The sequence below is a fragment of the Cuculus canorus genome, chromosome 12 (genome assembly GCF_017976375.1).
Source record: "Cuculus canorus isolate bCucCan1 chromosome 12, bCucCan1.pri, whole genome shotgun sequence".
NCBI classification, from domain to species: domain Eukaryota; kingdom Metazoa; phylum Chordata; class Aves; order Cuculiformes; family Cuculidae; genus Cuculus; species Cuculus canorus.
Window position 1 is genome coordinate 17,327,819 of NC_071412.1, and position 16,210 is coordinate 17,344,028.

At 50.7% G+C, this 16,210-nt stretch overlaps 1 protein-coding gene across 4 annotated transcripts in view; it reads right to left on the bottom strand.

Annotated features, from left to right (window-relative positions):
• The window catches only part of SEMA7A (semaphorin 7A (John Milton Hagen blood group)), a 41,435-nt gene that overhangs the window by 24,487 nt on the left and 738 nt on the right, over positions 1 to 16,210 (bottom strand). The window contains exons 2-3 of one of the 4 annotated variants that reach the window (XM_054077876.1): positions 15,932 to 16,007; positions 14,139 to 14,273 (exon numbers count right to left, since the gene is read on the bottom strand). In XM_054077876.1, the coding sequence (XP_053933851.1) occupies positions 14,139 to 14,205 (67 nt within the window). In that variant the 5' untranslated portion in view covers positions 14,206 to 14,273; positions 15,932 to 16,007. Of the gene's footprint in view, positions 1 to 6,680; positions 6,849 to 14,138; positions 14,274 to 15,931; positions 16,008 to 16,210 lie in introns of those variants that run through there. The other 3 variants (XM_054077875.1, XM_009568865.2, XM_054077874.1) reach the window with 3 other exon arrangements.

The following is a 16,210-nucleotide window of genomic DNA, read 5'->3' on the forward strand; positions in this document are numbered from 1 at the left end:
TACCTTTTAGCTTAATTGGCATCCATCTCCTATCTCCCTGCTGCTGCTTAGGGTAAGGGCAGCTGAGAAACCCTTCTCGGCCACACGCCCTCTTCTCCCAGCGCAGGGAAGGTGAGGCAGGAGATGGACACAGCGTAAGGTGTCCTCTGTGGAGCCTCTGCAGAGGTTTAAACGTGGGGAGAAAGACTGGCGGCTCTGCAGCAAGGACGAAGTTTCAGTTCCCTGCAGAAAACAGATAAGATTACGCACACAGAAGGGGACTTTCTCGATAGACTGGGAAGGGCCCCGTCACAGTCTTTGCAGCCCTCCTATCTCTGTGATGAATATCAGCTAGGTGTCAGCTGGTTTGTGCCACGGAAGGCCATGCAGACCTTCTTAGTGTTCCCTTTTCTGCCTGATTGACCCCTGCCAGCAGGAACACACGATATCCATTCTTCTCACGTCCATCGTTGGCTGCAGCACCGCATTACTCAGCCTTGGAAAGCCAAACCACCGCATTAGAGTCACTCGGTTGAAACCAGACGCTCAGCTCAGACTTTCCAAAACTTCTGTTATCCAAGACATAAGCAAACCCACAGCCACGATTGTTGCGAGCAGCTCGAGGGCAGGTGCCTGGCTAGGACTGCCCATGCATTCCCCAAGGAAACTCCTACAGCTCCTTCAACTGGCGATGCTCTCTCCCTCCCAGCCCACACACGCCTGATAAAGGCGAATAATTTAACCCAACCGGACAATTAGATACAGAGTCATCGCTGCAGGAAGATGCTGACAGCAGTCAACAGGGTTCAAACAGGGGACTGATATTTATAGTTCCAGAGGAGCAGAGCTGTCATTAAAGACAATATTAGGTTTGTCATATAAAGCGTGTTGCTCCAGACTTAAGCTACTCTGAAATCAGCAGAGATGTTCCACATGCAACTCCTGCGGCATGCTTACAGCATTTCTCCATCACACCAGACACCGGAGGCAGTTTAGATCCAGCCTACTATACCGGGTGGAGCTGGGACAGGAAACTGCCCAACAGGAGGAACAAGTCCTATTCTGGGAGTAACCAGGAATAGCCACGCACAATAGGATGCAGCTCAACAGGAGAGCACCGGCTGCAAAACAAGCAATTTCCTCCTTTCAACTCACCTTTTTCTGGATACGAGCTTCTTTAAAAAGCATCTTGTACTCACTGCTTAGATTTAGTTTGCACTCAAGTGCTCAGATTTAGATTGAGTTTGTCCTGCTTTAAGGCACCAGCATGGACTACATCAACTACAGAAAACCTTCCCAGGCCAATTTTCTGCAATTCTGACTCCGAGTGAGCCCACGGGCTGGCTCAGAGTTGGGCAGCAGGTCAGCAATTTGCATCTAGTTCTCTTTTCCAGCCCTGAGCGCTGCAGCCACAACTTCTATTAGTTCAGCCATGGCTGTTGTTTTTGTGTCATGCTCTTGCAACAGGAGGTGGCTGTGATTCACTCGCTTGGGTTTGTTTGGTTTGTTTTTCTTTTTTTTTTTTTCAATCTGTGCAGAGCAAGAAATATTTTCAACCAACATTTTATGATCCCAGCATCACCCACCCTGTGAACATGAGCCGTCTGCAGAAAATAGCGCTGCTGGGAAAGAAAGAAGCTTTCTCCTAGAAAACTTCCCATGAAACTGTCCTATTACGCGGTTTCATACCTGTTCCCTAAGAAAACAATGCCCCTGTCGCTAAGGAGTAAAAGCAGGTGTTAGAACCACAATCTCTCATTTTGCCACCATTCCCCATCGGTACAAGTCCAGCCTCATCTCTGGTCAGCTCTCCTCTTCCTTTGCCTGAACACAGCACCAGCGGGCATGAAATGCTCCGAGAAGAATTCCTACAGCACTCAGGGGTGTTTGCTAGCATCGTTTTCCCCGGGTAAGGAGAGATGGCCGAGCTTGGCAAAGCCCAGGAGCTCCTACGGGAAGCATGGGCCATTTCCAGGAACTGCCATTTCGATGCCCCCGTGACCGAGGGCAGGCTGGAGTCAGTTTGCTCAGCTGAGGCAGCCAAGAGTCAAGTGTAAAATCTCACTTATCCCCTGCAGGACACGCTTCTCTCCTGTGAGCTACACGCCAGCTCAGAGCCTGTCCCCTCCAGCTTCCAGCCTGATCCGTTACTGAGAAAGAGGAGAATAATAGCGGGATTGAGTGCAATCACAAATCTGTAGACAACACCAAGCTGTGTGGTGCTGTTGACACAGCGAAGGGAAGGGCTGCCATCCAGAGGGATCTGGACAGGCTGGAGAGGGACCATCTGAACCTCATGAAGTTCAACAAGGCCAAGTGCAAGGTCCTGTACCTGGGTCAGGGCAATTCCAAGCACAAACACAGGCTGGGCAGAGAATGGATTGGGAGCAGCTCTGAAGGGGAGTGGGGTGCTGATGGATGAGAAGCTCAACATGAGCCAGCAAAGTGCACTCGCAGCCCAGAAAGCCAACCGTGTCCTGGGCTGCATCCAAAGCCATGGGACCAGCAGGGAGAGGGAGGGGATTCTGCCCCTCTGCTCTGCACTGGTGAGACCCCACCTGGAGCCCTGCGTTCAGATCTGGAGTCCTCAGCACAGGAAAGACATGGAGCTGTTGGAGCGAGTCTGGAGGAGTCCTGGAGAAGAGAAGGCTTCAGGGAGACCTTAGAGCAGCTTCCAGGACTGAAAGGGGCTCCAGGAAAGCTGGAGAGGGGCTCTTGATCAGGGAGTGCAGGGAGAGGATGAGGGGGAATGGTTTTCAGCTGAAAGAAGGGAGATTGAGATGAGATCTCAGGGAGAAATGTTTTCCCTTGAGGGTGGGGAGGCTCTGTCCCAGGTTGCCCAGAGCAGTGGTGGCTGCCCCATCCCTGGAGATGTTCAAGGCCAGGTTGGATGGGGCTTGGAGCCCCTGATCCAGTGGGAGGTGTCCCTGCCCATGGCTGGGGGTTGGAATTGGATGGGCTTTGAGGTCCCTTTCAACCCAAACCATTCCATGATTCTATGATCCTATGAATAACTAACCAGTCAGACCCTATCCTGCCCCATGTGAAGGCAGCAGGCAACTAAAGAGCAGCTGCGAGTTTGTCTCAGATCTACGTATGTGCAAATAAACAGGGACAAGACAATCTTAAGCACGATAATAGCTAAAAATTATTCCTCTGCTGCACCAAAGGCCTCAGGCTACGCCTGCCTGACCCAGCCCTGGGGCTCCCTGCTATTGTCTCCACACTCCTCTGCTCTCCCAATGCTCGGTGACTTTCCGGTCATGAGACAGCCAGGCTGGGATGCCACCCTCCCACTCCATCCAAAGGGGCTGCGTCTGCCTGCTCTGTCACCCAGACAGCTTTGCCCAGCCCCAGGACACAGCATTCTCCGTCTCTGCAGAGGGATCAGGAGAGTAAATACAGGATCCGTGCTGACAAGCAAAAGCTCCGTGTGGGATGTGAGCGCACCTCTTGCAAAGCAAAGCCCAGCTGGTCAGCATTCAGTTAGGAAAATACACGGAGGCAGGGGGAGGATGGAAATAAAAGGGAAGATAAGCAAGGACACTGTGCAAGGTTGAAACACTTGCTTCTGCGTCAGTCCAGGCTGAACTCAATCCCACTCCGCAAATCTCAACAGATGGGGAACTGGCCCTGTCCAGCCTTCCTTCATTGGGATGCTGGGGAGGGGAAGAGCCAGAAGAGACCCTGACCCATCTGTGTGCTGGGTCAGCAGCAAAGGGGAAACGGGGCAAAGTCCTGGTCAGTAAAAAGGATCTTCAGCACTCCACATCTGACCAGTGGGCGAGAGCTGACCTCAGCCCTTTGCTCCGAGTGCCTCCTCCCTAAGAGGAAGAAATCCTGCAGAGTCAGATGTGTCTTCAAATGACTGCTTGTCCAGACGGACCTAAGCGCCAGCCACCTGCGCCAGCTGCTGGGAGGGCTCCAGGGATCCCTCACACTCTGCCTTCACTGGCAAACACTTCCAAGCACGTATGGAAACAGGGGTAAAAGCATGCCCTTTCCTTGCCCTTCTGCACTGCGGCATCACGAAGGCGAAGTCAAGGCAGAATAAGGCCTCAGGGCAGGGTTTACACGTGCTCCATGCAGAGAAAGGCAGCTCTGATCTAGTGGGAGGTGTCCCTGCCCATAGCAGTGGGGTTGGAATTAGATGATCTTTAAGGTCCCTTCCAACCCAAACCGTTCTATGATTCTGTGATTCTCTGCAGAGCACGGCGCTCATCCGCCCGCCGCCACAAGCCCAACTCCTCAGGACTGTGAAACTACTTAAACCCTGACAGCTCCAAGCTCCAAGTCAGGCCAACTTGGCCTCTTTGTCTCCAGATGTGAGCTCAGGACCGTGACACCTAAGCCCAGCTATGGTTTCTTCCCAGCTTGCAGTGTTCCCTCACCTATTTCTTGCTATGAAATCAGGTAAATGAGGACCGCAGGGCGAAACAGCAGAGTAGTTCAGGCTGCCTGCAGCAAGGGCAGGGCTCTCTCCTTGGGTCTGGCAGGGTGCTGGCAAGCAGCGCAAGGCTGAGAAATGCAGCTCTGCCCAGCACCAGTTTCCTCCTCTTTCCCAGCACCGCAGCGCAAAGAGAGATCCTGCACAAGTACTCTTCCCCGCTGGAGAAAGCTGGCTCTGGTCAGCCCCAGGCATCTCTCCCTTCACCCGCAGGGCTGTAACATCTCCAGGTGCCTTTGCTGAGGCTGCCATACCTGGTGCACGCAAGACATTTAATTATGTGAAGAGCTGCCAAGCACACAGAGCCCAGGGCTGAGGCCAGCGCTGCAGTACTGCAAACGCAGCTCAGCCCTGGCACAAACACCCAGGCAAAAGTCCCGCACTGCTGCTCTGCTCCATCCTGCTGCTCTCAGCCTCCAGGACCGGGACTGGAGCTGCAAACCAAGCCCTGCAAGGCAAGAGGCGAGGGCCAAGCCTCTCCGCATGGATGCAAAGGGCAGCAACGTGCTGACCTGCAGGTTTTACTAAATACGCTGTGCTTGCCTTTCCCTGTGCCTGGAGCGCTGGGGAAGTTCAAGAGGGCTCCCTGCCACCCACTGTGCCCATGGTGCCCCTGACCCATTTCTTCCCCCTCCTCAGAGCCTTCTCTGCACCCTCCTCCTCACCCACAGACCCAGTTCCTAAAGGGCGGAGTTTACACCGAGCAAAATGCAATCTGTTAAATAGGACATAAGCGGCTCTTAATGAGTTTGCCACACAGCTATCGCCGATATCTCCCCAATCAAATCCCTCTCGGCCTGTCCCAGCTAAGCTCTCACTCAAAAATAGAGAGAGAAACAGAGATCAGCGTAAGCTGATCCCCTTGCAGGGAAGTGTCCTAACACTAAATGGCTTTAGTGCTTCCCAGTGACAGATCCTTGCCATGGTCAGTGCTGGGAAAGCCACTGACACAGATGCAGGGAAAGGACAAATGACCGAGTACAGTCCACAGAGACTGGTGGGAATCAAGCACTCGAGCCCATCCTCCCTCCTCAGCACAGTTGTACTCCAAGACAGGCATTTCCAACCCCACCAGACCCTGTAATTCTACTTTCCTCTCCACTCCCCTAAGCGCTGCAGGGAAAACACCTGCAGGACCCCATCCTCTGCTCAGTCTCAGGCTCTCTGCCTTCTGCCCCTCTTGCATCCCCTTTTCTGAGCCGTTTCATTTCCCAGCGAATAAAACAAATGATGCAACGCTAAGAGCAACCTCTCGCTGCCGGCCCTGCCGGTGTCTCTCCCCTTTGTGGGCAGGTAGAGGCCACCTCCAATCCACACACCCACCACCCTTCCCTCTCCTCTCAGCCCTTCATCCGCAGGCAGCAATCGGCCTGAAGAAGAAGGGGATAATAAATAACAGCAGAGGAATAACAGATGGCGCAGAATAAACCACGGGAAATTCGTGTCCTCTGAAGTTGTCGGCAAATAGGAAACACAGAGGAGCTGTTGTACTGCAGAGCAGCGTGAGATCTGCAGCTCAGCTGAACCCGCCGGCTTAGCCAAACACCAGAACCGCCGGGGACAAGACGGGGTCTTTTGTTAAAGCCTCCCTGGAGGGAATTAATCACAAAGCTTGGAAGACACATGATAAACCCAGTAAACGTTAGTCTGCTCTTTTCAACACACGAAGCTTGGGCTGTGCTCTAAGATTGCTCCTTGAAAACATTTCTTTGTTCAGTTTCTGCCAAGATCAGATGTGATTTTAAGTCCTTGCATGCCATTCTGGACGTATATATTTTCTCAGAGAATAGAGGTCTTCTGCAAATATTTACTCACAGAACTCATTTGCAGAAAACAGGGTAAGGACATCAGACGAATAAGAAAATTAATTGTATTATGCAAACGTACTTCTCCATTTCCCTCTGCAAGTCAGGGGAAATGGTTACTGTGTCTGTTTGGGGGCTTTTTGACAGTGCTTAATATACCCTGCTTGTAGGAAAATGTTTTTAGAATATATAATGGAAAGGACTTGGCAAGAACGAGGATCTAAAAATTCAATTAAAAGCAATCAAAGAAGCCAGAAGCCCCTTCCCGAGATCACAGGCATTTTAGCTCATTTTAACGAGAGCCAAAAGTCTCCCTGAAGAGACAAAAGAATTAAAACACCTCAAGTGTCCCCAAAAGACAAAACACAGGTAGAAAATACCCGGCGCGGGGAGTAGCTGTCAGCTGCAGAGGCTGCTGCTGCATCTCAAGGTTGCACGCGGGGGCTTACCTTGAGGAGCTGTGATGATCCGGGGGTTCACCTTGGAGCGCCCCGCTGCCCACGTGCCCAGCTGGCTGGCCCACAGGGCCACGAAGAGGGCAACGGGCGACCTCCTGCCCATTTCTACTTATTCAGCGAACAGAGATCATGAGCTTGTGAGGCTGACAGCTGTATCGCTCGCCTTATACAAAAGCCCAGGCAGCCAATGACTGAAACAGAGGGCGGGACTTTGTTTCAACTTAGTAAGAAGGAAACCTCATAAAAAAAAACCCCAGAGTCAATCTCATTTAGCACCTAAGCTTCAGCAGTTGGAAACTGTGGGCTTCGCTGGGGGGTTCGGTCCTTCTTTCCCTCTCCTTCTGTGAGGGGAAGGGGGAGTCTGAGTCTCAAGGCTCTTGAGCAAAGCTGCAGCTGCCCCAAGCTTTGCAATCAACTCATCACAGAGAGCCGCAAGAGGAATATTAAGGCTGATACAAACGAAATAAGAATGAAAATGTGGGTAAGAATGTAGAAGAAGCAACAGCAGAGCAAGGGCACGGAGACCGATAACAAAAGATTGCCGCTCCCACTTGCTTAAACAGAGGGCTGTGTCAAGGTCAGAAAGCCGGGCTTGGATATCGAGGCAGAAGGAATGGTTCACCTTTTTGAATACAAAAGGCTGCAGATGTTCACCAGGTCTGTCGTGCTGCACCTGTATCACAGTCAAAATGGGATTGCGAGACTGCATGTTTCGACACAGAGCATGGAAAATTCTCTCTGAAACCCTACACGTGCAGGGACCCTGCTGCAGGATAGACCCATGTCCCCTGAGGCTGGGACACAAAGTATAAATGGCATCACAGAGCTTGGGAAGACCAGAGCTCTGCCATCAGGAGAATGCAGCAAGGCAGCGGTGTATCTTATGTGCCACCCATTTTTCTGCTGGTGCCGCAATTAGATAACAGCAAAGAGTCGCTCCTACCAAAACAGAACACTGCCCAATAATTCTTCCACCATTACAAGTCAGGAAGGCTACGAGACAAATACCAGAGCCGTGACATCTCATTCTTGTCTCTGTGTCACACCCCCTTGCCAGACCAGTCCAACTCACACGGAGGTGCTCCCGAGTGTGCCAGTGTGGGAGGGAATGACATCTCAGAGCATATGTGGAAAACCTACTTGGAGCTGGGGTGAAGAAACACTCCCTTCCCTCAGATCCTGCCTTAACTTTTTGATGGTAACGTTCTCTGAAAGGATGGGATGCTGAGTGCACCCATTCACAGGGGTGGGGCACAAGCTTTGGAAAGTCTCTTGGCTTTGCCATACCTCCCCATCCTCCCGATTCCCCACCGGGAGGCCAGGAAGAGCTGACAGGCTTTGTGAAGCGCTGTGAGGTTTGTTAATGAGAAGAGCAGGGCATTACGTGCAAGGAAAGTGAGGTCGGACGTGACCAGAATAGGAGAGCCCCACAGGGAACTCACGAGGATGAGAGACGCAGCTGCGCTCTTTAAAGTTGGTATTGAAGGCAGACCTAGGGCTGCTCCACTCCTGAAGGGGATGAACAGTGGCAAGGCAAGGGGGGCATTTTGGAGGAAGCGAAAATACTAATGAGCCAGCTAATAGCGAATTTTAAGGACCCACGGGAATTCCCCATCAGCTCTAAGCATGAGGTTTCGCCTTTTTTTTAACCAAATATCTGCTTGAGTAATTAGACTGTGACAACATACAGATCATCTCTGTTTTTTCACTTTTGGACATGGTGATTCCCAGACTTGAACCATTTTGTATTGCTGCTCACCTCAAAACAACTTCCCGTTCCTCCCCAGAGGTGGCTGTATTTAGAATCATAGAATTACTAAGGTTGGAAAAGCGCTCCAAGCTCATCCAGTCTAACTATCAGCCCAACAGTACCATGCCTGCTAAACCATGTCCTGAAGTTCCACACCTACATGCTTTTTGAACCCCTCCAGGGACGGAGACTCCACCACTGCCCTGGGCAGCCTCTGCCAGGGCTTCACCACTTTTTCTGTAAAGAAATTTTTCCTAATATCCAGTCTGAAACTCCCCTGGCACAACTTGAGGCCATTTCCTCTCATCTTGTCCCTTGTCATCCGGGAGAAGAGCCCAGCACCCACCTCACTCCAACCTCTTTTCCGGGAGCTGCAGAGAGCGATGAGGTCTCCCCTCAGCCTCCTCTTCTCCAGCACAAACGGCCCCAGATCCTTCAGCTGCTCCCAGAACCCCTGGGGTCCAGACCCTTCCCAGCTCCGTTCCCTTCCCCAGACACCCTCCAGGTCCTTTTCCTCCAGGCAGCTTTCCAGCCCCTCTTTCCCCAGCCTGGAGCACTGCATGGGTTGTTGAGACTCAAGTGCAAAACCCACCACTGAGCCTTGTTGAACCTCATACAATTTGTCTCGGCCCATTGACCCAATCTGTCCAGGCTGGATTTTTCTACCTGCTCCACTGCTCCCAGAGGTGCCAAACCCAGTTATCACTTGTTTGCTTGCAGAGAAGGCTTCCTGAAAAGCATCCAATTCATTAAGATCCTTTCACACAGCCAAGAGTGAAAAAGAACGGGCATTTGTAATTCAACAGCCTAAGCCATTTGACCTGTGCTGCTTCTTTAATAAAATGGGGACTTAGCATTTTGCACCCACCCCAGATATAGGCTGCATACATTATTATCTGCTCTGCCTTTTATGACAGGACACAGTTGGCAGGCTGGGAAAACGGCTTTCAACTCCCACTCTTGACAAAGTTGCCAACTGGAAACACAGAACAGTTTAGATAAGAGATATATGAGGAGAGTTTATGACTTATTAGAACAGTAAATGCTTTACTTTTCCCTTTTCCTTGTCCCTAACCAGCAGAGCTGCAACTCTGCATGGTTAGCTTTTAGGGATTTTTTTTCCACCTAGGGCTAAATACAATGCTCCTGTGTATAAAATCCAGCTTCAAACTCCCTCAAGACTTTGAAAGTGTTCAGCTCTAGGCTCTTTCTGCTTCAACACAGGATACCCACTCCATCTCCTAGACCAGGAGCTGAGCCGTCCCATGAACATGACTGCATTGTGGTCCTGAATTCAGAATGATGCTGCAGTACCTTTTGCTTTTGCTAAGCAAAAGACTCAGCAGACAGCTTAGGGTGTATCAATAAAAGACAAAGCTGTGTGAGATGTCTCCATGCCAGCTCAACAGCAAAGAAGCCTGCAGCCGAGGAGAAAAGAGGGACAGTGGTATACGTGAGTATACGTGAGCATCTCACCCAAAATGTTGGTTATAAGACCACCCATGTGACGAGTTTATTGAAACTGAGCTTTCACCCAAATGCCTTTGCTCCCTCTAGAAGCTACAGCTCCCCTTAGCGTCCTTTTTCCTCCCCACAAGCTCCTCCAGGGCAGCAGTGACTGATCAGCTGCAGTGAGCCCGACTCCCACATCAGATGCAGAAACATGCGTTGCACAGAATGACATTGGGAAAGCGAGATCCAGAGGGTGAAGGGAGTGGCACAGCACAATGCATTGGGAAAAATAAGCCCACCGTGAGGCCCCACAGACAGGGCTGCCCCACAGAGACATAGAAAGCCCCACAATGCAATGTTGCACAAGTTTGATCAAGGAACAGCCCAGCTTGTACACTTAGGAGGATGGCAGAGCTGATTTCAAGGTTGTTCCAACCCTGTACCAGTTTGCAGGAGGTGCTAGACCCAGAACAGTGTCTTGAATCCAGGCAGAAACTCGCTGTGCATTAAGTCCATGCACACCCATCGTAAAGCAGAAAAGCACTTCTGCGAGAGACTTTGTTTGCTCAGGACCTGTTCAGCCACTTTCCATGTCCTCCACCACCCAAGAAGGAATGCTTACATAAGGGATAGGATTCCAGGCATGAATTCCTGGCTCAGCCTCCTACTGCAGTTTCCGTCTGCTTCACTCAAGAATCAAGAATTCCACAGCAGAAGATATGTGTGGTTTTTTCCAGATCATGCTACTCGGTTCCAGCATGGATCAGAAGACAGATTCTTCCCCCAAGCATCCTGTAAAAAACATAAAGCTCAGATTTTCCTTAAGAGGAATGGTTTTATTCATCGCTGCAGAGGAGACAGACTGCTGGGATGTTTGTGGTCCAGGCAGTCCAACTGTTATGAAATCTCCCGCTTTGGTTGGCACCTTTTCCATTAGATGAGAGCAGGTACGTAAGAACACTGTTCGCAGGAACACAACAATCACCTGCCAACTCCAGGTCAGGAATGTGACCATGAGAAATGTGGCACAATGAGTCTGAACACAGATAAATCTTCCACGGGTAAAAACACAACAAACATTCTTATACCTGCAAAAGCCAAGCAGATCTCTTCTCTGTTGGACCACGTCTTCCAGAAACCTGGCAAGTGGATCTTGATCTTTGGCTGTTATCAGCCATGTCAGCTTCAGCAGAAGACTTATGAGAGATCTTATGAACACAAAGGGCTGAGGATGCTCACCAGGTCCATCACGCCACACATGCACACGTGTGTCCATAGTCCCTCCCAAGATGGGATTGGGAGACTGTATGTTTTGACACAGAGCATTGTAAACCCTCTGTTAAATCCCACCTCTGCAGGGACCCTGCTGCAGGACAGACCCATATCCTGTAAGGCTGGGACACAAAGTATAAAGAGGCATCACAGAGCTTTGGAAGACCAGAGCTTCAGTTTCTTACCCCTTGTATTTTTGCCTTTGGGAGCAAGCAGAGCTACAGGCGTGGACTTTGAGAGGAAAACAATTCCGCTGTTTCTTTTGCTGCTGGTCTTTCAGTCCTCAGATGACAAAAACAGGTGGGAAGGAAGCAGAGTGGATCATATATCAGTAAACTGCTGCATTCTGCTTGCAACACAGAAATCCTCCCCCCAGCTCACATTCCTCAGACAGCTATCACAACCTCAACCACCCCCTCCTAAAGCCACAGCCCTGCTGGACTGAGTTGAGGGGAGGGTGATCAGTTGGTGTACCTCCCTGTCTCCGTTCTGCCACGATGCTCAAGGATAGCACAGTAAATCTACTGCCCTGAGAAGTGTCACCACATGGGTCAGAAGCCCCCTTGTGCTAAATGTCACTCCCATGGCTTTAAAAGTGAATCAGAGAAGGGGAGAAGGAAGCATGTGCCCCAGGATGTCTTCTCATAGAATGGTTTGTTTGGAAGGGACCTCAAAGCCCATCCAGTTACAACTCCCTGCTATGGCCAAGGACACCTTCCACTTGATCAGGGTGCTCAAAGCTTCATCCAACCTGGCTTTGAACACCTCCAGGGATAGGGCAGCCACATCTTCACTGGACAACCTGTGCCAGGGCCTCATCACCCTCCCAGTAAAGAATTTCAAGCCCTTTGACTTGCCAAAGGAAACACGCGCTAGAGCCATCTCACGTTCAGCTCCTGGGAGAGCAGAGCAAAACCGCTGGCTGGGGGTCCTCCTTCTCCCACACTTCCCTCTCCACTGCTGAGGAAACCCCAGGCAGAACCTCCCAGAGCAGAGCTTCATGACCCAATTCACTGATCTCACTGAGCTTGCGGAGCTCCTGCCCCTAGGAGTAGCCACAAACTCACTCACATCATCCAGGTAATCCAAAACAACACCTCATCCTTTCCATTGCAAATATCCATTTGGCTGGCAAATACGTTTCACCGGAATGCTTGTCACGTTAACAAGCAGCGCAGTCAATAGTGATTCAGTGAGAACTCACTGACCGAGCAGGAAAGGAGGTGACACAGATGCATATCGGCAAAACAGACTGCCAAAAGCACGCACGCCCCACAGACCGAAGGCTTCAGGCAGAGTAAATAAACTCCAATGCAGAGTCCTTCCCAATTAAAAGACGGTTAAAATGAAAAGGATAGAAACAAGTTACTTTGTGGAGACGGATCTGCCATGCTCCCACTGGGAGAGCTGCTCATTGCTGTATCTGCACAGGCACATCAGCTCTGTCTCCCTGCGAGGACCCAGCAAGCCAGATTGTGGTTTGCTCACCTGTGACTCCTGGTGTCTCCTTTCTTAACCAGTGCCCTCCTCTGCTTCCTGGCATGGCCTGGATTTCAGGACAGCATTGCCATGTGCTGCAGAGCAGCTACCACGCTCTCCGGTGAGAATGGCTACACTCCAGCAGCGGGCACAGCAGCCTCCTCAGCAAAACCAATTCCCACATCTGCCAGCTGCTTTGAATGATCCTACGAAGGGTCCAGCACCCACCACCCCATAGACAAACTTACTGACCCCCTTTATCAGCTCCATTAAACACACGAATTCCCTCTGGTAACACACAAGTTGAGGTTCACTCTCCTCAATCTGCTCTCCCATCCCCTGCAGGTGGAATTTAAGTCTCTGGGGAATCAAAGTAATTTGGTCCCCAAGAAACTGCTTCAAACCACTGCTGAGAAAAATGCCAACAGAACCTGCCCAAGCTGGCCAGGCATCTAAGATTAGGTAGAGGCTACTCAGGAAAGTAAACTATTTTAAAGAAAATAAGTGGACCTTGCAGCGTTCAACTAATTCCAACAGCGATAGCTGTCTCGCCAGGAAGTGAGAGACCTCTAAGAAGTGGTCTGTCTCCTGCTTCGCCCTCCCACTTTGGCCCCTGCTAGCCAGCCCTGGGCCAAATGACGCAGAAGGTAAGTGCCTGCACTTCATCACTGTCCTTGGCTCTAAATTCAAAGCCTGCCTGGTGTCACGAAGGCTCAGCGCCACAGATGCACTGTTTTCTCTTTCCCTCAGCCATAGGAAGTCTGCCATCTCTTCCAGCAGGAGAGGAGGAACAGCTCAGGATCTCACCATGTGCTGGACCCGTTTGACTTAATTTTCCCTGTGACCTGTCAAAACTCTTGAAAGGGATGAGGGCCTGGGCAGAGAAGAACTCCTCTTTCTTCCTGCCTCTCATCTGCCCTTCCTTGTCCAGGCTTCGTGCCTGTCACCTGCTTCCTGGTTATTCTGCGTTCAGCCAACTCCCACATGGCTCATTCAGGAAAGAGATTGCAGGAAGCCATAAACAACCAGGTCACAGGCTTTAGGAGGGGAGGAAAAGAAGAATGAAGAATGAGGTGGAGGAAGAATAAATGGACATGAACTTGCGTGACCAGACACCAGCTGGCAGGAGCCACAGGATGATTAAAGCAGGCGTAGCTGAGGATCCTTTGGGATCAAAGCATTTAATGCCGGGGAGCTACACCTCGGAAAGGAAGCCTCTGGAGACAGCACTCCTTCCCTGGAACAGGCAAACAACCCAGCTGAGGCCAACAGTGTGGAGTTGGCTCTGTCAGGGCAGCACACTGAGTGTTTTGCTACCATTAGCAATCCTTCTGCTTCAGAGATTAAGTGTCAGCTTTCTCCCTGACTGCCTGACTCCCCTTCACTGTCCTTGTCACCTGGTGCTACTTCAGCGGCCACAGCAGTCCCAGGCCCCCACAGAATCAAATCTCAGAGCCTTACTGGGACCGGTGCCACTTCAGTGTGACAGACGTTACCTGCGCTGCAGTCCCAGGGCTGCACATCGCCGCCTCCTTCCAGCCGATGAACACTCTTGTGCGTCATGGATTTTGAGCCTGTGACCAAACCACAGGGCTCCCTGCTGCAGGGTGGCACAGAAGCCACCAGTTTATCTGTGTTCAAAGAAAAACACGTAGGATCTGTTAATTAACACCCTCTTTCTAGCTTTAAAACTCCCTCAGATCACTGGATGTTGGGAAATCTATTAGGGATGGATCCTTCTCCTCTTGCCAAGCTGTTCTGCAGCGTCTGTTACTGGCCACTGCAGGAAGACAGGGGACTCTATGATCCTACATTGTCTATTTGATGTCTTTATCACCCCTGGAGTGACAGCCCACAGCTCTTCAGCTTCTCCCTAAAACTCAACACCTACACTAACGCACCCTACTGAACGCTTTTAAACCAAGAAGGTGTTTATTTCAGTTGTAGGGGAAAAAATAGAGTCTCAAAGTGATTTTACTACAAACTTTCTGCTTGTTGGCAGCCTGGAACACCCAGAAGTCATCTGGTGACATTATGCAGTCAGACACACTCCCCTAAATCCTTGATCTCACCTTAAAAGCATTGGGTTTTTTGTTTTGTGGAAAGTTTCCAGGCTCAGTTCGGGGAGATGGGTCAGGAAGGTTCATGTTCAAAGCCCGTGGCTCAGCCATTGTCTTGACTTCAACGGATACACCAGAGGATGTTTATCTTCTTCCCTCTGAACTTTCCTTTTGCTTACCATACTCAAACTAGAAATACGTGCACTACTATAAATCACAGGATTATTCATAAACACTGCGAGTTGTAAATATTAAGACACGATAAATATAGAAGAAAACATTAGGAAATAAATATTTTCATGGTCTGACATTTTCAGTGCATTTTTGCTTTCATCAAGTTAAACCGGAGTCAGTTGCCATAAAATCACACTGGTTTATTGTGCTGTTCTCCAGTTCACATCATATGGACTCCTATCTGTGAAAAACACAGTTCCTTAAATGGACTCTTGGCGACTGAAGTCATAGAATCACTAAAATTGTTTGGGTTGGAAGAGACATTGAAGCCTATCCAGTTCCAACCCCCTGCCCTGGGCAGGGACACCTCCCACTGGATGAGGTTGCTCCAAGCCCCATCCAACCTGGCCTGGAACACCTCCAGGGATGGGGCAGCCACCACTGCTCTGGGCAACCTGGGACAGGGCCTCCCCCATCTCACAAAAAAACCATTTCTTCCTAAGATCTCATCTCAATTTCCCCTCTTTCAGCTCAAAACCATTTCCCCTGCACTCCCTGATCCAGAGCCCCTCCTCAGCTTTCCTGGAGCCCCTTTCAGTACTAGAAGCTTCTCCAAAGTCTCCCTGGAGCCTTCCCTTCTCCAAATCCCTCAGCCTGTCCTCGTATGGGAGGTGCTCTAGCCCTTGGATCATCTTCGTGGCCTCCTCTGGCCTCACTGTAATAGCTCCATGTTCTTCCTGTGCTGAAGACTTCAGAATTGAACACAGGGCTTCAGGCAGGGTCTCACCAGTGCAGAGCAGACGGGCAGAATCCCCTCCCTCTCCCTGCTGGTCCCATGGTTTTGGATGCAGCCCAGGACACGATTGGCTTTCTGCACTGCACGTGCACTTTGCCTTCTCACGTTGTCCTTCTCTCCAGGGCTGCTCCCAATCCATCCTCTGCCCAGCTTGTGTTTGTGCTTGGGATTGCACCAGAAAACTTGGTTCATGCCAGAAAAGGGAGAGTCCTATGGGACACAAACTGCTGGGAAGCCGCACTGTATCACCTGCCCTGACCTTTGGGCTCTCACTGTATTCCTGATCAGTTGTCCCAGCATCAGTAAAACTCTTTCCACCTTCCTCAAAGGTTTGCCTGAGAAAGAGTAAGACCAACATTCCATTATCACCAAGGAAATCCCACCAGGTCCCACTGCCCCCCTTCCCTTTGTCCTGGCCCCCAGGAAGACCATCAAACCAGCGCAAAGCTAACTTAAAATTATGTGTTTCCTGACTCTTTGGCATTCCCAACAAGGACAAAGCTGAAAGCAGCCAGGAAACCACTGAGCCCTTTGCAAA